The sequence below is a fragment of the Dama dama genome, chromosome 32 (genome assembly GCF_033118175.1).
Source record: "Dama dama isolate Ldn47 chromosome 32, ASM3311817v1, whole genome shotgun sequence".
NCBI classification, from domain to species: Eukaryota; Metazoa; Chordata; class Mammalia; order Artiodactyla; family Cervidae; genus Dama; species Dama dama.
In genome coordinates this window covers 40,382,536-40,403,631 of record NC_083712.1, presented here as the reverse complement: position 1 = coordinate 40,403,631, position 21,096 = coordinate 40,382,536, and the positions used below count along the sequence as shown (strand labels likewise).

At 39.5% G+C, this 21,096-nt stretch overlaps 1 protein-coding gene across 1 annotated transcript in view; it reads left to right on the top strand.

Moving 5' to 3' along the window:
* Window positions 1-18,302: 18,302 nt before the first annotated feature.
* Window positions 18,303-21,096, top strand: part of LOC133050543 (A disintegrin and metallopeptidase domain 3-like) — a 107,361-nt gene continuing 104,567 nt past the window's right edge. Inside the window, exons 1-2 of the mRNA XM_061134786.1 lie at window positions 18,303-18,360; window positions 18,836-18,918. Of these exons, the coding sequence (XP_060990769.1) occupies window positions 18,303-18,360; window positions 18,836-18,918 (141 nt within the window). The remainder of the gene's footprint in view (window positions 18,361-18,835; window positions 18,919-21,096) is intronic.

The window sequence follows — 21,096 nt, the reverse complement described above, 5'->3', positions numbered from 1 at the left end:
AAAATCATTTGTACCAGCTTGGTTCAATAATTATTTGATGCTTGGGTTGCACATAAGTTAAGCAAAAAAACAAAAAAAACAAAAAACCCTTCTTGATTCTATTTCCACATGGACTCTCTACTTAAAGGCAATGAAAATGTTCCATTTTTAAAACAAATTGTACAGATGATGAAAAGTAGATACTGTATGATAATGTAGAATGGATGAGCTCATGGGACAAGCAAAGTGAATTAACACCAACCTCATCAAAGGCCAGTCTTTATCTAAAGAAGGTGATGTTGTATATATGGTGGGACTGGAATGGAGTCCTCTATTATGAGCGCCTTCTGGAAAACCAAACTATTATTAATAATTTCAACATGTACTGCTCCCAATTGGGGTGTCCCAAGTGGTTCAGTGGTAAAGAATCTGTCAGTAATACAGGAGACAAAGGAGTCACAGTTTCAATCCCTGGGTCAAGAAGATTCACTGGAATAGGAAATGACAACCCACTCCAGTATATGTACCTGGAAATTCCATGAGCAGAGAAGCCTGGCAGGCTACATTCCATGGGGTTTCAAAGCGTCAGACACAACTGAGCGACTGAGTACACACGCACTGAAAGTGAAGTAGTTCAGTCGTGTCCGACTCTTTGCGACCCCGTGTACTGTACCCTACCAGGCTCCTCCCTCCATGGGAATAATACTGGAAGAATTCATACATGGGAAGAATACATGGGAAGAATTCTTGCCTCCAGCAAGAATATAGGAGTGGGTTGCCATTTCCTTCTCCATGGAATCTTCCTGACCCAGGGATCAAACCCTGGTCTCCCGAATTGCAGGCATACATGCACTACCCAATGAAATCAACTGAAAGCAGCATTCAATGAAATAAGTCAACACAAAATGCATAATATTTCATTAGGACACCACAAGATTGCATGTTTGTTTGATGACAGGCAAAAACTGTTACAGCTTAGCTGGGAAGTTCTGATTCATCCACCTTATTCACCAGACATTGCACCTTCTGAACTCCATTTATTTCAGTCTTACAAAGTTTTGTCTATTGACTGCAATAGATACCTTTATGAGTATGACACAGCAATTTCTCTGCACAGCAGTCATGAATCATACTAATCAGGTCCTCCTAAATGGATGATATTTACACATCTAGTCAGTGGTGCCACCTTAAAAGCCAAGAATACTCAGTACTATGCAATTAGCTCTGGGAGTCTATGGACCTTCTATGATCCACATAATGTACAAGCAGCTACTTGGAACTGTAGCCAGTAAAATGTTCCACAAGTGTGTATGCTTGAGCTTATCAAACTAAGAACTAACCTGGCTGTTTTTATGTCTTTTATGTATTTTGTTCTTCTGAGCATTTGTTCTCAATTCTCAGATGTGATATATGTGATAAACAAACAACTGCCTCTATTCCTAAAGTGTTTCAAGGTCACAAAGTGTTGCAAAATAGAAAAAGTACTGCCTGTCTAGAGGAAATCACAGGTAATTAGAGCTTTGCATTATAGTGCATTATAGTACTGAAGTTTAAACCAAAGTGGAGACCATTGTTCCCAGAGTGATTAACAAATCAGCAATAATTAAAATAATTTTTGACACTAGTGGCCTTTAGAAAATAGCACTAGGTACTATTTATGTACTGCTAGTATTTCTTGTTAGCAGTGAAAAACTTCCCTTCTGGAAATTAGCCAATTTCATTAGGCAAGACTTACAGCACACAGCATTACTGTCTGCCCAACAATGGTGTGTTATCTCAGGATTACACCAATTCTCCTAAAATGTGAAATATTACTGGATCTGTAGGTATTCTGCCAAAAGCACAATGCTTCTTTTAATGTTGAAATTATGTTCAAAAATTTGTTTTTAACTGGAAGATAATTGCTTCACATGTTTTGTTGGTTTCTGCCATACAACAAGGTGAATCAGCCAGAAGTACACATACACCTGCTCCCTCCGGAAACTCCATCCCACATCACCCCCCAGCCCCGTCACACCCCTCTAGGTCCTCATAGAGCACCAGGCTGCGCCCCCTGTGTTACACGACAACTTCCCACTAGCTATCTATTTAAAGTATGGTAGAGTAGATATGTCAAAGCTACTCTCAATCTGACCTATCCCGTCCTTCCCCCACTGTGTCCACAAGTCCATTTTCTTTTTTTTTTTTTTTTCATTTATTTTTATTAGTTGGAGGCTAATTACGTTACAATATTGTAGTGGTTTTTGTCATACATTGACATGAATCAGCCATGGATCTACACATATTCCCCATCCCGATCCCCCCTCCCACCCCCCTCTCCACCCGATCCCTCTGGGTCTTCCCAGTGCACCAGGCCTGAGCACTTGTCTCATGCATCCAATCTGGGCTGGTGATCTGCTTCACCATAGGTAATATACATGTTTCTATGTCTGCATCTCTATTCCTGCCTCGTAAACAGTTTCATCAGTACCATTTTTCTAGATTCCTATATGATACCATACAACATTTGGTTTTCTCTTTCTCACTTCACTTTGTAGAACAGGCTCTACGTTCATGCACCTCAGTTAAACTGACTCAAATCTGTTCTTTCTTACAGCTAATATTTCATTGTACACATGTACCACAACTTTTTCTTTTATCATTAATCTGTTGATCGACTGATGGACTGCTAGAGAAGCAGCTCATACAGCTCAGTATCAGAAGAACAAACAACCGAATCAAAAAGTGGACACAAGACCTAAACAGATGTCTCTCCAAAGAAGACATACAGATGGCCAACAAACACATAAAAGATGCCCAACATTGCGCAGTATCATTAGAGAAACAAATCAAAACTACAATGAGGTATCACCTCACACCACCCAGAATGACCACCATCAAAAAAACTATAAACATACTGAGGAAATCAGAATTGAAAGACACACATGTACCCCAGTGTTCATTGCAGCACTGTTTATAATAGCAAGGACATGGAAACAATCTAGATGTCCATCAGCAGATGAATGGATAAGAAACCTGTGGTACATATACACAATGGAATATTACTCAGCCATTAAAAAGAATATATTTAAATCAGTTCTAATGAGGTGGATGAACCTGGAGCCTATTACACAGAGTGAAGTAAGCCAGAAAGAAAAACACCAATACAGTATACTAACTCATATATATGAAATTTAGAAAGATGGTAGCAATAACCCTCTATGTGAGACCGCAAAAGAGACACAGAAGTATTGAACAGTCTTTTGGACTCTGTGGGGGAGGGCGAGGGCAGGATGATATGGGAGAATGGCACTGAAACGTGTAAATTATCATATATGAAATGAATCACCAGTCCAGGTTCGATGCATGATACAGGATGCTAGGGGCTGCTGCACTGGGATGACCCAGAGGGATGGGATGGGGAGGAAGGTGGGAGGGGAGTTCAGGATGGGGAACACATGTACACCCATGGCGCATTCAAGTCAATGTATGGCAAAACCAATACAGTGTTGTAAAGTAAAATAAATTAATTCTAAAAAAAAAGAAAAAATGATAAATAAATTGTATTATAAAAAAATCTATAAACATTATATGCTGGACAGGATGTAGAGAACAGAAATCCTCTTATATTGTTGGCAGAAATGTAAATTGATATAGCCAATATGGAGAACATTATGGTGGGTCCTTAAAAAACTTGGACTAAAACTACCATATGACCCAGCATCCCACTACGGGGCATATACCCTGAGAAAACCTTAATTCAAAAAGACACATGTACCATAATGTTCATTGCAGCACTATTTACAATAGGACAAAATAACATTTTTATGATGGCCTGCAATTGAGAAAACTGATTGCTTTGCATTGCATGCCAGTTAAGCATGTATGACTAAAAGCAGGTTCCACAATCCAAACAATGCAACTATCAGTTCAGTTCAGTTTCAGTTGTCTCTCAGACGTGTCCAATTCTTTGCGACCCCATGAACTGTAACACGCCAGACCTCCCTGTCCATCACCAACTCCCAGAGCCCACCAAAACCCATGTCCATCGAGTCAATGATGCCATCCAAACATCTCATCCTCTGTCGTTCCCTTCTCCTCCTGCCCTCAATCTTTCCCAGCATCAGGGTCTTTTCCAGTGAGTCAGCTCTTCACATCAGGTGGCCGAAGTATTGGATGGAGTTTCAGCTTCAACATCAGTCCTTCCAATGAACACCCGGGGCTGATCTCCTTTAGGATGGACTGGTTGTATCTCCTTGCAGTTCAAGGGACTCCACACTGACTTACAAAACAAACATCTGCTTCAATGGGGGTAGGTGGAGGTCAGCCATAAGAATCATTGAAAGCAGTCTAGGATGAATGGGGGAAAACAGCCTGGCCACTGGGGAGTATATCTGATTAGGATCCCTTTCACCCACAGGTATCTCTGATCACTTACACCATTTATTTCATCCAATGGCCCTGAATTTTCTTTGACAGTCTCTGCTTCCTGGAACTGGGAACTAATGAACGTTATAGTTATCCCATGGTTTGGTGAAGAAAAGGGATGATTCCAACATTTCCATGAAATCATCCAATCCAACTGAGTGGGAAAACTTCAGCAAAGTTCCAGTATAAACAGTCTGGCCTCTGATGCTGGAAAATTCCACAAACAGACAGTTGCTCACCCAGAAGAAACAGAAATAGCCTACCTACTCTTTTACCTAAACTACTAGATCACCAAGGGTCCTCTCTGCACAATTTATCTCATGCTGAGAAAACTTAGTTTATTGAAGAATCCACATACACCTGAGCCTTCCAGCATATTGGTGGTAAGTGCCTGATAGTTCATACAAGTGAATACAAATGAAATGACAGGAAAATGTGTCAAAGACTTGAAAAGACAATTCAGCCATATTAAAACCCAAAGTAAGTAGAATATCCTCAATTTAGAGTTATATATACATGCATCCCTCATGACACAGCATGCTCACTTGTTGGTACACATGCGCTCTGGTGAAATGTAGGCACATGTGTAACAGGAGACATGTACAAGAGAAGTCATAAATAAATGAGTCTTAACAGTCAAAAACTGAAATAAACCTATGCTTTCACTGACAAATAATACATACATAAACTGGAATTTTCATAACACCAAAACTAAAAGCAATGAAAATAATTGGAATATAGCTACATTCAATAGTTGATAGACATTCCAAGTATGATACTGGGGGAAAGACCAAGTTACAAAGTGATATAAATCATATGAATGCCAATTATATAAGAGTAGAACACAGCTAACCAAACTATATAAGGATGGGGGTAAAGGAAGTAAAACTGCAACTTTCATGACAAGAAAGTACTGAAGTGATACCTTTAAATTCTAAATGATGGTTGGAAAAAGGAGGCATGTTATTGAGAGTGGATACACAAACTACTCCTTCTGCAGAAGTAAAGGTTGCTTTGACCTTAGTGCAAAGTATTCACATGCCTGCTAAGTTCATTAAATCTTCATCCGTATTTCCTGTATATATTTCATGTGTATTACATATCACAATGAAATGATGGAGTGATATAAATATTTGTGGGGAAACAAAAGTGGGCAGACTTTACTATATAGAGAACTGTGTTGGAATGTATTTTAAACAATTATAAGGGAAATTATAATTTCCCTGAGCAAGACCTGCCTATGAGTGTTTGAGGGTCTCCTGACTGCTGGGGAGACATGGGTACTGGCAGCAGCTGTCCTAAGAGGGAAAAGCATAAGTCCTCTGGGGGAGGTCACCATTAGTCCCACCATAGAGCCACCAGGAGGGCGATCTGCAAGCTGGAGAACAGTTATACCAAAGAATTTCTTGCACTGTTGTGAAAGCTGTAGGCTCCACAACAGACCTTCCAACTTGGGGATCCAGCAAAAAGACTGGGAATCCCCAGGGAAGCTGACTTAGAAGGTCAGCAGGATTTGATTACAGAACTTCCACAGGACTGGGGAAATTGAGACACTTGGAGGGCACAAGTGACTGAAATAGTCGAATTTAATTCAAATAACCATTATATTTATTATGGTGGGCAATAATTCCTAAGAAGAAATGGAGTAGCCATCATAGTCAATGAAGAGTTCAAAATACAGGACTTGGGTACAATCTGAAAAATGACAAAATCAATTCTGTTCATTTACAAGGCAAACCATTCAATATCACAGTAATCCAAGTCTATGCCCCAACCAGGCATGCTGAAGAAGCTCAAGTTGAACAGTTCTATGAAGACCCATAAGGCCTTCATAGAATTAACACCCAAAAAAGTTGTCCTTTTCATTATAGGGGACTCGAATGCAAAAGCAGGAAGTCAAGAGATACCTGGATTAACAGAAAAATGTGGCCTTAGAGTACACAATGAAGCAGGGCAATGCTAACAGAGTTTTGCCAAGAGAATGCACTGGTCGTAGCAAACACCTCTTCCAACAACACAAGAAAAGACTCAACACATAGACATCACCAGATGGTCAACACTGAAATCAGACTGATTATACTCTTTGCAGCCAAAGATGGAGAAGATATGCACAGTCAGCAAAAACAAGACTGGGAGCTGACTGTGGCTCAGATCATGAACTCCTTATTGCCAAATTCAGAATTAAATTGAAGAAAGCAGGGAAAACCACTAGACCATTCAGGTATGACCTAAATCAAATCCCTTATGATTATACAGTGGAAGTGACAAATAAATCCAAGGGCTTAGATCTGATAGACAGAGTGCCAGAAGATAAATGGACAGAGGTTCATAACAATGTACAGGAGGTGGTGACCAAAACCATTCCCAAGAAAAAGAAATGCAGCAAGGCAAAATAGTTGCCTGAGGAGACCTTACAAATAGCTGAGAAAAGAGAAGCAAAAGGCAAAGGAAAAAAGGAAAGCTATACCCATCTAAATGCAGAGTTCCAAAGAATAGCAAAGAGAGATAAGAAAGCTTTCTTAAGTGAACAATGCAAAGAAATAGAGGAAAATAATAGAATGGGAAAGACTAGCGATCTCATCAAGAAAAGTAGAGATACCAAAGGAACATTTCATGCAGTGATGAACATAAGGACAGAAATTATATGAACCTAACAGAAGCAGAGGGAGAAGGCAATAGCACCCCACTCCAGTACTCTTGCCTGGACAATCCCATGGATGGAGGAGCCTGGTAGGTTGCAGTCCATGGGGTCGCTAAGAGTCAGACATGACTGAGTGACTTCAGTTTCACTTTTCACTTTCATGCATTGGAGAAGGAAATGGCGACCTACTCCAGTATTCTTGCCTGGAGAATCCCAGGGGCAGAGGAGCCTGTTGGGCTGCCGTCTATGGGGTCACACAGAGTCGGACACGACTGACATGACTTAGCAGTAGCAACAGAAGCATAAGGGTGTTAAGAAAAGGTGGCAGCAATACACAGGAGAACTACACAAAAAATAACTTCATGACCCAGATAACTACAATGCTGTGATCACTCACCTAGCACCAGACATCCTGCAGTGTGAAGTCAAGTGGGCCTTAAGAAGTATTACTATGCAAAAAGCTAGTGGAGATGATAGAATTTCAGCTGAGGAATTTCAAATCCTAAAAGAGGTTGTGGTGAGAGTGCTACACTCATTTCAGCAAATTTGGAAAACTCAGGAGTGGCCACAGGACTGGTAAAGGTCAGTTTTCATTCCAATTCTAAAGAATGTTCAAACTACTGAACAATTGTGCACATTTCACATGCTAGCAAAGTAATGCTCAAAATCCTTCAAGCTAGGCTTCAACAGTATGTTACCCAGGAACTTCCAGGTGTACAAACTGATTATAGAAAAGGTAAAGGAACCAGAGATCAAATTGTCAACATCAGTTGGATCATAGAAAAAGAGAATTACAGAAAAACATCTACTTCCACTTCATTGACTATGTACACTAAAGCCTTTGAGTGTGTGGATCACAACAGACTGTGGAAAATTCTTAACCAATCACCTTAACTGTCTCTAGAGAAACCTGCATGCAGGACAAGAAGCAACAGTTAGAACTGGACATGAAACAATGGGCTGGTTCAAAATTGGGAAAGGAGTACATCAAGGCTGTATACTGTCACCCTATTTATTTACATGCAGACTACATTGTGTGAAATACCAGGCTAGATGAATTATATGCCAGAATCAAGACTACCAGGAGAAATATCAACTACCTCTGATATGCAGATGATACTACCCTAATAGCAGAAAGAAAAGAGGAACTAAAGACCCTCTTGATGAGGGTGAAAGAGGTTGAGTGAAAAAACTGCCTTAACATGCAGCATTCAAAAACTAAGATCATGGCATCTGGTCCCATCACTTCATGGCAAACAGCTGGGGAAAAAATGAAAACAGTGACAAACTATTTTCTTGGGCTCCAAAATCACTGCAGACAGTGACTGCAGCCATGAAATTCAAAGATGCTTGCTCCTTGAGAGAGAAGATATGACAAACCTAGGCAGCATATTAAAAAGCAGATTATCACTTTGCCAACAAAAGTCCTTAAAATCAAAGCTATTGTTTTCCAGTAGTCATGTATGGATGTGAGAGTTGGACCATAAAGAAGGCTGAGCACTGAAGAAATGATGATTTCAAACTGTGGTGCTGGAGAAGTTTCTTGAGGGTCCCTTGGGTGGCAAGGACATCAAACCAGTCAAATCTAAAGGAAATCAACCCTGAATATTCATTGGAAGGACTGATGCTGAGGCTGAAGCTCCAATCATGTGAAGCCACATGATGCAAAGAGCTGACTCACTGGAAAAGTTTTGGAAAATATTTCCCTGATGCTGGGAAATATTGAGGGCAAGAGGAGAAGGGAGTGACAGAGGATGAGATGGTTGGATGGCATCACTGACTCAGTGGACATGGATGTGGCAAACTCTGGGAGATAGTGAATGATTGGGAAGGTTTGCATGCTGCAGTCCACAGGATCGCAAAGTCAGACACAACTTAAAGACTGAATAACAACAACAACAATGTAAATAAGTTTATCCCATATAAAAGAGCTTCAAAATATATAAATGTAAATTGAGTAAATGATATTGAGAATTAGGCAAATCCAACTGTACAGCTGGAAGTATCCACATGATTCTCAAGTGCTGAGAGTTCAGAATAACAAAATTAGTTTAAAAATAAATAAGACAAAATGCAGAAGAGTTGAGTCATTAACTTTAAAATTATAATGTAGTCAGGCTATAGAGATGAAGAAGTGGACATTAGTATATATAACTCAATGATCCAATTCAAGTGATAATTATACTATTGTTGGAATTGGTGCTTCTGATACGAAAGGTAGGTAATGTTCACACAATAAGGAAAATTCACTTCTTTAACCAAGCTGCACTTACCCCATACTGAAATTCTTCAAATTCAGGATGAGTCAGTTATCACATACCATGTATCTCCCCATCTTAGCTATCTGATAAAATGGTGTAATATTTTTTTAAAAGTCCTCCCATTCATATCATATCTATGTAAGACTACATGATGAATACAAAAACAAATCTTTAGATGCTGTTAATGTTTCTCACTAACCTTCATTGTACCACAATCACATTGTTCTGGTGGCTCCAAAACTGAATTGCCACAAACTGCAGCTCTTAGTGGAACCACTTTTGAAATTGCTCGATTCTGAAGACATTCAAATTCAGGCTGAGACACTGTATTTAAATTCATCTATGCACCTGCAACTGCTAAAAAACTTTACACCATGGGAACGTCTAAAATTACATTATATTTTTCCAATAAAAGGAATAAAATCAGTATCAAAGTTAACTCTCTTCAATAACATGCTATGAATTCTATAGAACTTCACTTAGAGAAGTGCAGAGTGCTTTATTTTTAATATAATTGGTAATAAAAGAACGGGCTTCCCTTGTGGCTCAGCTGGTAAAGAATCTGCCTGCAATCCCGGACACCTAGGTTCAATCTCTGGGATGTGAAAATCCCCTGGAGAAGGGAAAGGCTACCCACTCCAGTATTCTGGCCTGGAGAATTCCAAGAATTGTATATTCCATGGGGTCACAAATAGTAGGATAGGACTGAGCGACTTTCACTTTCAGTAATAAAAGAAAAAGTTCATTTCTATTGCAATTCAGTATAATAGACATCTAATAAGTAGAGGATGTTAAGGTTGCATGAATGAGAATATAAAACAATTCAGTGCTTGGCACATCAGTTCAGTTCAGTTCATTCTCTCAGTCATGTCCAATTCTTTGCAAACCCATGGACTGCAGCACGCCAGGCTTCCCTGTCCATCACCAACTCCCAGAGCTTGCCCATCAAGTCAGTGATGCCATCCAACCGTCTTATCCTCTGTTGTCCTCTTCTCCTCCTGCCTTCAGTCTTTCCCAGCATCAGGATCTTTTCAAACGAGTCAATTCTTCACATCAGGTGGCCAAAGTATTGGAGTTTCAGCTTCAGCATCAGTCCTTCCAATGAGTATTCAGGACTGATTTCCTTTAGAATTGACTGGTTTGATTTCCTTGCAGTCCAAGGGACTCTCAAGGGTCTTCTCAAAGACTACAGTTCAAAAGCATCAATTCTTCAGCACTCAGCTTTCTTTATATGTCCAGCTCTCACATCTATACATGACTACTGGAAAAAACCATAGCTTTAACGAGGTGGACTTGGTCAGCAAAGTAAAAGCTGGCACATAAAAGCTATATTTAAGTATGTCTTGCTATATTATTTTCATTATCATTCACAACCCCATCATAATTATAATTATTATAAGAAGCACTAACAAATATTTAAAAAAATGAAACAAACCAGGAATAATATGGAAAACTGAAGGAATAAATGATGGTTTATTGTGTTAATTAAAAGCCAGAATTATTTGTACTTTGGTAAAACAATTAATTAAAATATTTAAACTCTTAGGATATATAGAAAGTATAAACCCTAGATTCTTTTTATTTTGATATTTCCATATTTATAAGTGTACTGTTGAATGAGTTTTCTTTAAATTTGTAACAATCTCATACTTAGATCATAAGAAATACAAAGAACAAATTTTATTTCCTGAACCAGTTGAGTAAGTTGCCAATAGGATATCCTAATGACTCTAAATATTTTCACATAGAACTCTTAAATATAAATGAATTCTCTTAAAACTGGCCTTCACTAACAGGAAACAATGACACATTGTTAACATCTAATCATCTTTCCAGGTTCAAATTTCCCCTTCACCACAGTATTAGCACTTTAGAGCAAAAGGATCCACTTCAGAATCAACCACTGCATTTAGTTCTCCCATCTTCTTAGTTTCCTGGAGAAGAGAATGGCAAGCCACTCCAGTATTCTTGCCTGGAAAATCCCATGGACAGAGGAGCCTGGCAGGATACAGTCCAAGGGGTCGCAGAGTCGGACACAACTGAGTTACTAACACTTCACTTCTTCTTAGTTTAGTTGTCTGCTTTTTTTGTTAAATTTCTGATATTGAAAAGTTTTTCTGACTACAGACTGATTATTTAGAAACAAGTCCCTCAGTTTAGCTTTATGAAATGTTTCCGCATAGTTAGACTGAGGTTATGCATCTTGGCAACTGCATCACAGAAGTATTGCTGAGTCTGTCTGCTCCCTTGCAACCAAACAGGGGGCACATGCTTTTGACTTGTTATCTGTCTGATAAAAGTCACTTGGAACAGTTGATTAAGGTGTGTCTGCCAGTCTTCACTCTAACATTTCTTTCTTTCCTTATCATTTAATTATTTGTAGAGAAGTTTTATGTAAATATCTCATTTCTAATCTTATTTTCAATTCATAAATTTATGTGAATATGGACTCATATTACACTATGACACTGAATGGGTTATAATCCATTAAAGCATGACATATGACTTTCAAACTGTTTCAGATCTGCCCCTTCAAACTGCTTTAAGTCCCCGCGACAAGTCTCCATAATTCTTTGAATACCTCCATATACTGAACAGCACAGATGTTCACAGCTCATGTGCATTTTGTCTGTCTTAGCCCTGGAATCAGGTACATGATGTCTCCAGTTTTGTTCTTCTTTCTCAAAATTGCTGTGGCATTCAGGGTCTTTTGCTATGGCTATTCAAGATGCATTCAAATTCAGGATTGCTTGTGAAAATCGTCAGGGGAATTTGGATAGGGATTATATTGAATCTCTACATTGATTTGGGTGATATAGACATTTAAAAAATATTCATTCTTCCTATCCACCAACATTTCTTTCCATTTCCTTATGTATTCTTTAATTCCTTCCATCAATGTCTTGTATTTCTCAGCACAGATTTTTTTACCTTTGTGGCTTTTAAATTTACTTCTAGGTAGTTTAGTCTTTTTGATGCTATTATGAATGAGATTGCTTTCTTAATTTCTCCTCCTGATGGTGTGCTACTACTGTATAGAAACACAAGGTATTCTATACATTAATTTTGTGTCCTGTAAAGTCACTGAATTTGTTTACTACTGTTGACAGTTTTTAGTGGAGTCTTTAGCGATTCCTATGTGCAAAACTGTGTCATTTGCAAACACTGACAATTTTACTCTTCCTTTCTGATTTAGATGTCTTTTATCTCTTTCTCTCACCTAATGCTCTGGCTAACAGTCTCAATACGATTTTCAATAAAATGTCAAGAGTGGGCAATCTTGTCTTGTTTCCAGATGTTAGAGGGAAATCATCCATCTTTACACTACTTGTTGGTTTTTTTGTTTGTTTGTTTTGTTTTGTTTTATATATTTTTGTGATTTGGGCACACTGAGTGGCACGCAGAATCCCAGTCCCCCAACTTGGGATCAAACCCATGATGCCTACAGTTAAAGCTTAGAATCTTAACCACTGGACACCAGGGAAGTCCCTGCACTGTCCAATGTGATATTAGCTGTAGTTTGTCATATATAGTCATATTATATTGAAGTACATTTCTCCATATTTACTGGGTTAAGCATATTTATCATAAATGGATGCCCTATTTTTTCAAATGCTTTTTATATACCTATTGAGATGATCATATTATTTTTATCCTTTTGTAAATGGGGCATAACACATTGATTGAGTTACAGATGTTGACTCACTTTTGCATCCTTGGAATAAATCCCACTCTGTCATGGTATATGATCATTTTAACGTGCTGTTGAATTTGATTTGCTAATATTCTGTTGAGGACTTATCCATCCAACTCAACTAGGGATATCAGACAATACTATTTCTCTTTTAGTGCTATCTTTGTCTGCTTTGCTATCAAGGTCATGCTGGCCTCATAAAATGTTGATTTAAAATGTTCCCTCCCCTTAAATTTTTTGGAAGTGTTTGAGAAGGATTAGTATGTATTGTATGTATTCTCCAGTGGTCCTGGATTTTTGGTTGTTGGAAGGTTTTTGATTCCTCATTCAGCTTTCTTACTAGTAATCAATCTGTTCAGCTTCTGTTTTTCTTTAAGTTTCAGTCTCACAGAGTTCTATGTTCTGATGAAATTATCCATTTCTCTTAGGTGTTCCAAATTGCTCATGAATAGTATTTTTGTAGTATACTTTTATGATTCTTTGTTTTTTCTATGGTATTAGTTGCAACATATTCTCTTCCATTACTAGTTTTTAAAGTGTTGGCCCTCTCTTTTTTGGAGTAGTTCAGTCACTCTGTTTGGAGAGCTGAGCTAAGCATTTCTCAATCTTGTTTATTTTTTCAAAGAACAATTTATTGGCTTCATGGATTGTTCTCTACTACCTTTTTTGTCTCTGTTTCATTTATTTCCACTCTAATCTTTGGCATTGCCTTTCATCTACTAATGTGGAGTTCATTTGCTCTTCTTTTTCTAGTTCCTGGAGGTACAAACTTAAGTTGTTTAATTTTGTTATTTTAGTTTTCTTGAAATAGTGGTTCATGACCATGAACTTCTACTTAGAACTGCTTTATCTACTTCCCATAAATTTTGGTATATTACATTTCCATTTCTGTTGCTCTCAAGGTATTTTTTTTCATTTTCTTTGAAAATCTTGTTGAAACATGAATGTTCAGTAGTACCTTGCTTAGTCTCCACATATTTTTGACTTTTCAAGTTTTCTTGTCTAGGTTTATGCTGTTGAGGTTGTAAAATATGTGTGATATGGTTTCCAATTTCTCCAATTGGTTGAGACTTATTTTGTGGCCTAATATATAATTCATCCAGAATAATGCTCCACACGCACTTGAGAAGAATGTGAGTTCTATTTCTTTTAGGTGGAATGTTCCGTAAATATGTGTCAATCAGGCCTAGGGCTTCATTTAAAGCCAGTGTATCTTTCTTGATTTTCTACCTGGAAGATCTATCCAAATGAAGTACCTAGGTACTTAAAGTTTCCTAGTATTATTGCATTACTGTATGTTTCTGCTTTTATTTCTATCAATATTTGCTTTATATATTTAGGTGTTCCTATGTTGAGTACTATCTGAGCCACCAGGGAAGCCCTGCAGACTCAGGCAGCTTCCTTGTGACTCAGATGGTAAAGAATCTGCCTGCAATGCAGGAGACCCTGGTTCGATCCCTGGGTCAGGAAGATCCAGTGAAGAAGGGAATGGCAACCCACTCCAGTACTCTTGACTAGAGAATTCCATGGACAGACCATGGGGTCACAAAGAGTTGGACACGACTGAGCGACTAACCCATGTTGAGTACATATATATTTATAAATGTTGTTTCTTCCTAATGAATTGTCCCCTATATCAATAAGCAAGATCTCTCTTTGTCTCTAAATATAGTACTTGTTTTAAAGTCAATTTTTCTGATATAAGTACAGCTACCCTAGCTTTCTTTTCATTTCCATTTATGTGGTATACCTTTTGCCATCCCTTCAACTTTTACTCTCTGTGTCCTTATATCTGAAGGGAGTCACTTGTAGACAGGAGAGTGATGGGTCTTGCTTTTCACCCATCACCCATTCTGTCTTTTGATTGACAAAGTTGGTCCATTTGCTTTAAAAATAATTATTGATAGGTACAGGTGTACTCTCATAGTGTTTCTTTTTTTTTTTTTTTTTTCCTGGCTCTTTTGTAATTCTTATGTTGCTTTCCTCTTTTGCTCTTTTTCTGCATTCCTTTTTGGTTCACTTCAGACATGTCCTTCCTTTTTGTCTTCTGCGCATCCACTTTTCTGGTTTTGGTTTGTTTTGTATTTGCTGTATGGTTACCATGAGGTTTGCATATAGAAACATATATCTCTAACAGTCTATTTCAATTGGATAACTGATGTTTGAATATATTGTAAAACTCAAGTTAGAAAATATTTACCCTCTTCAAAATGTTTTATGCTCTTATGTTGTATATACCTTATCATATTGTAATAGTTATTATTTTCCTTACTTTTGACTTTTAAGCATACCACCTTTATGTTTAATGGACTAATTTAAACATTCAACTAATCTGAATTTTAGCATATATTTACCTTTACCATAGAGACTTATACTTCATATGTTTTCCTAAAGAACTCCATTTATTATTTGTTATAAGGCTGGACTAGTGGTGATAAACTCCTTTTGACTGTGCTTGTCTTTAAAATTCTTATCTCTCCTTCAATTCTGAACAACAAATTTGCCAGGTATAGTAGTCATTTCCTTTCAACATTTCAACCTATCACACCAACCTACTGGCCTGCAATGTGGCTGCTGAAAATGCTGCTCATGTTTTCATGGGAGACCCTTGTATGTAACAAGACTTCCCTGGTGGCTCAGACAGTAAAGCATCTGCCTGCGATATGGCAGACCAGGGTTCGATCCATGGGTGGGGAAGATCCTCTGGAGAAGGAAATGGCAACCTACTCCAGTACTCCTGCCTGGAAAATCCCATGGGAGGAGGCTGGTAGGCTACAGTCTGTGGGGCCGCAAAGAATCGGACACGACTGAACAACTGAACTGAACTGATGGCTGAGTAATATTCCATCATATAAATATATCACTTCTTCTTTATCCATTCATCTCTCAATGGGCATTTAGGTTGCTTCCACATCTTGAAAAGGCTGTCTTTTCTTCATTGTATGTTCTCGTCTCTTTTGTCATAGATTAGTTCGTCTTAGGTGTGTACAGTTTATCTCTTGGCATTCAATCTTGTTCCATTGACCTATATTTCTATTTTTGTGCCAGTACCTAACTGTTTTCATTACTGTAGCTTTGTATAGTCTGAACTCTGGGAGACTGATTCTTCTATATCTATTTTTCTTTCTCAAGATTGCTTTGACTATTTGGGGTCTTTCATGCATCCATACAAATTAAAGGAAATTTATTACAGATATATGAAAAATGCCATTGGTGATTTGATAAGGATTGCATTGAATTTGTACATCGTCTTGGGTAGTATAGTCATTTTAACAATACTGATTCTTCCAATACAAGAACGTGATATATCTTTCCAAACATTTGTGTCATCTTCAATTTCTTTCATGAGTGTCATATAGTTTTCAGAGTACAGGTCTGTTTGTCTCCTTAGGTAGTTTATCCCAAGGTATTTTATTCTTTTTGACACAATGGTATATAAAATTGTTTCCTTAATTTCTGTTTCATTGTTAGTGTTTAGAAAAGCAAAGATTTCTGTGCATTAATTTTGTATCCTGGGACTCTACCAAATTCATCGATGAGCTCTAGTAATTTTCTAGTAGCATCTTTAGCATTCTCCATGTATAGTATTGGTATCTATCGTCATCTGAAAACGTACATGTTCAGCTCAAATTCTAGGGATCCAGACTTTTATTTCCATAAATACCTTCAAGTCTGAATACTTTCTAGCCTATAAATACCTGAAACCAACAAAGCTTCAACCAGGCATATTATCTCCCAAATCTTGTACAAATCTGCCTCTCGTGAATGTTTGTCACAATCATTTCAGTTGCTTAGTCATTAGCAGTTTCAGAAATTTCATGTTTCCCAGGTGTCTCAGAGGTAGAGAATCTGCCTGCCAATGCAGAAGACGCAGATGATGCAGGAGACACAGGTTCAAACCCCGGGTCAGGAAAATCCCCAAGTGAAGGAAATGGCAATCCACTCCTGTATTCTTGCCTGGAGAATTCCATGGACAGAGGAGCCTGGCTGGTTACAGTCCATAAGGGTAGCAAAGAGCGAGACACAACTCAATACACACACATGCAATTTTCGTATAAACTAGTTGACAAATCTGTTGTTTTCCTATATATAATGTAAGGGTAAAAAACCTATAAGATAAAAATATTGATCTTCTCTAGTACCAGAAATGAAGGAGGACTTCTATCTCCCAGACTCATGCAAACAGACACTTCCTTTGCTTGGGTGTTTACTAAGTGGTTTCAGTCGTGTCTGACTCTTTGTGACCCTATGGATTGTATGTAACCTGCCAGTCTCCCCTGTCCATGCAATAATACTGGAGTTGATTGCCATTTCCTCCTCCAGAGGATTTTCCCAACCCAGGATCTTACCAACAGCTCCAGAGACTCCTGCATTGGCAGGTAGGTTCTTTACCACTAGTGCCACCTGGGAAGCCCAAACTTCCTTTAAATATGTATAACTGCTAACTCTCTAGAAGGTGTATGCAACTCTTTTTGAGAATGAAGTGCAACCCTTGCCAGTTTCACAATCCAGGGATGTTTTTCTTAAGGTCTTGTAGTCATCTATTTCAATCATAGGCTTCCAAGTTGGTTCAGCGGTAAAGAATCCGTCTGCCAATGCAGGAGACCTGGGCTCCATCCCTGGGTCCCATAAGATGCTCTGGACTAGGAAATGGCAATCCACTCCAGTATACTTGCCAGGGAAATCCATGGACAGAGCAGCATAGGCTATAGTCCACGAAGTCGGATAAGAGTTCGAGGGAACTCAGAGACCAAATAAAATCCTGCCTCAGACCACACTTCACCGGCCTTCGGGCCTCAACCAGCCAAAACCTGTCCCACTCCTACCCCTAAATCTCCCTTCGCAGCTCCAGCCCTGCCCCTACTCTCCGCCCTCCAACCCTGCCCCTCTCCAGCCCTACCCTCCAGCCCCGCCCCTTCTCTCTGCCCTCCAGCCCTGCCCCTCTCCAGCCCTACCCTCCAGCCCTGCCCCTTCTCTCTGACCTCTAGCCCAGTCCCTCTCCAGCCCCGCCCCTTCAATCTGCCCTCCAGCCCTGCCCCTCTCCAGCCCCACCCTCCAACCCCGCCCCTCCTCTCCGCCCTCTAGCCCAGTCCTTCTCCAGCCCCGCCCCTTCAATCTGCCCTCCAGCCCCGCCCCTCCTCTCCGCCCTCTAGCCCAGTCCCTCTCCAGCCCCGCCCCTTCAATCTGCCCTCTAGCCCCGCCCCTCAGCCCAGCCCAGCCCAGCCCCTCCCAGACCGCGCGCCCAATCCCCGCCATGCTTGGCGAACAGCACGAGCTACGTCCAGTCAACCGCCTTCCCTGAGGCGATGCCGGTCACCCAATGTTACCTCTCCTGCTAATCCTCACAGGGCTGGGCCGGCTGGCCTCAGCGGGCCATCGTAAGTGAGGACCCTGCCGGATAGGAGGGGGGCCCATCGTCTCAGTGCCCCTTGGCGTCGGGGTGGAGGGGTTGCCCTCCCGGCCCCAGAAGCCCAAGCCAGGCTGGGGGAGCCCGGGCGGGTCTGGTCGGAGTCCTGCCCAGTTTCAGACTTCTGCCAGGCTCGCTGGTCGGAGGTATCAGAGAAGGACTGGGATACTTGTCCTTCACTCCCAGATGGGGACACAGGTCTTCTAGGGAGACGAGGTGGGGGTGGGGGTAGGGGGAGGATCCTGGATGGGGTCCAGGGGATATCTTCTTAAAACCCTACACAGTATGATATTTGGGGGGGGGGGGGGGGGGGGGGTGCGTGCACGTGCGCGGGTGCACGCGCACTGGGGCTTGGAAGATCCACAAGTGATGTGATAGGAGAGGACAAGTAAGAAAGGATGCGGTCATGCCCTGGGGAATGCTCACTCTTGTTTTCCTTACTGCAGACTCTGAAACATCACTTCTACAAATTACAGTGCCACGGAAGACTGAGAGAAACACCAAAGATGGCAGTATTTCAGAAACGCATGTAATTAACAAATCACTTTAAAATAAAAGAGTGTTTTATTTTTACTGGAGTGTAAGACCCAAATCGATGCATGCCTTCATGACACTGTGTGTTCTAAAGATTGTGTTCAAGAGACGTTTTGTCTGAGGAGAGCAAGTGCTTTCTTTTCATTTCTCAAGTAAATATAAGCCTTATGAAATAATTTTGAAATACAGATTCAAAGAGAAGAAATGCCTTGATTTCGTATCACACAAAAAGGAGTCTATGGTCTACTAAATTTTCTATTTAAATAGATCTCATATGTAAATGAGGCCATACAAATATTTAACTTGTAGCATGATTTTAAGATAACAGTATATAAATATCTTCATGCCTATATTTAACATGTATGTGTATATGTATATCTTTGCAAAAATAAAAGTAATATTATTTTTGATATAACATGATAAAGTGTGTCCCTTATGTACATTGTAAAATGAAATCTAGGCAGTGCAGAGACTTGTTAAGAAAGTGAATGGCCATCTCACTTTCTAAAGGCAGTAAATTTAAAGGAAGTTTTAGAGACATACATACACACACATAAAATTTTAATGAGTGTGTATGAGAGTTGGAGTTGGCTTTTCCTTTTATGGGTAGAGTTAGGAGTTGATTTTATAATTACTAACAGCCCTGTCATTATTTTCCTTAACTATAGAGTATCTTATATGTAACATCATAAAATGTTTCAAACTTTAGATGGTTAAATAGTTTCATTTCTTTTTCTCCTTGGGGATGGTCTTGATCCCTGTCTCCTATACAATGGCACAAACCTCAAGGCACTCTATCAAATCTAGTCCCTTAAATCTATTTCTCACTTCCACTGTGTAATCATAAGGGATTTGATTTCGGTCATACCTGAATGGTCTAGTGATTTCCCCCATTTCCTTCAATTTAAGTCTGAATTTGTAAATAAGCAGTTCACGATCTGAGCCACAGTCAGCTGACGGTCTTGTTTTTGCTGACTGTATAGAGCTTCTGCATCTTTGGTTGCAAAGAATATAATCAATCTGATTTTGGTGTTGACCATCTGGTGATGTCCATGTGTAGAGTCTTCTCTTGTGTTATTGGAAAAGGGTATTTGCTATGACGAGTACATTCTCTTGGCAAAACTCTATTAGTCTTTGCTGTGCTTCATTCCGTACTCCAAGGCCAAATTTGCCTGTTACTCCAGGTGTTTCTTGACTTCCTATCTTTGCATTCCAGTCCCCTATAATGAAAAGGACATCTTTCTTGGGTGTTAGTTTTAAAAGGTCTTGTAGGTCTTCATAGAACCATTCAAATTCAGCTTCTTCAGCTTCACTGGTCAGGGCATAGACTTGGATTACCGTGATATTGCTGATATTGTTTGCCGTGGAAACGAACAGAGATCAATGTGTCATTTTTGAGAGTGCATCCAAGTACTGCATTTCAGACTGTTTTGTTGACTATTATGGTTACTCCATTTCTTCTAACGGATTCCTGCCCACAGTAGTAGATATAATGGCCTTCTGAATTAACGTCACCATTCCAGTCCATTTTAGTTTGCTGATTCCTAGAATGTTGACATTCACTCTTGCCATCTCCTGTTTGACCAATTCCACTTTGCCTTGATTCATGGACCTAACATTCCAGGTTCCTATGCAATATTGCACTTTACAGCATCGGACCTTCCTTCCATCACCAGTCACATCCACAACAGGATGTTGTTTTTGCTTTAGCTCCATCCCTTCATTCTTTCTGAAAAAGAAATGCAGAAAGGCAAAATGGCTGTCTAAGAAAGCCTTACAAATAGCTATGAAAAGAAGAGAAGCGAAAAGCAAAGGAGAAGAGGAAAGATATAAGCATCTTAATGAAGAGTTCCAAAGAAATGCAAGGAGAGATAAGAAAGCCTTCCTCAGCGATCAATGCAAAGAAATAGAGGAAAACAATAGAATGGGAAAGACTAAAGATGTCTTCAAGAAAAGTAGAGATACAAAGGGATACAAAGAGATACAAAGATGGGCTCAATAAAGGATAGAAATGGTATGGACCTAACAGAAGCAGAAGATATTAAGAAGATGTGGCAAGAATACACAGAACTGTACAAAAATGATCTTCATGACCCAGATAATTGCAATGGTGTGATCACTCACCTAGAGCCAGACATCCTGGAATGTGAAGTCAAGTGGGTCTTAGGAAGCA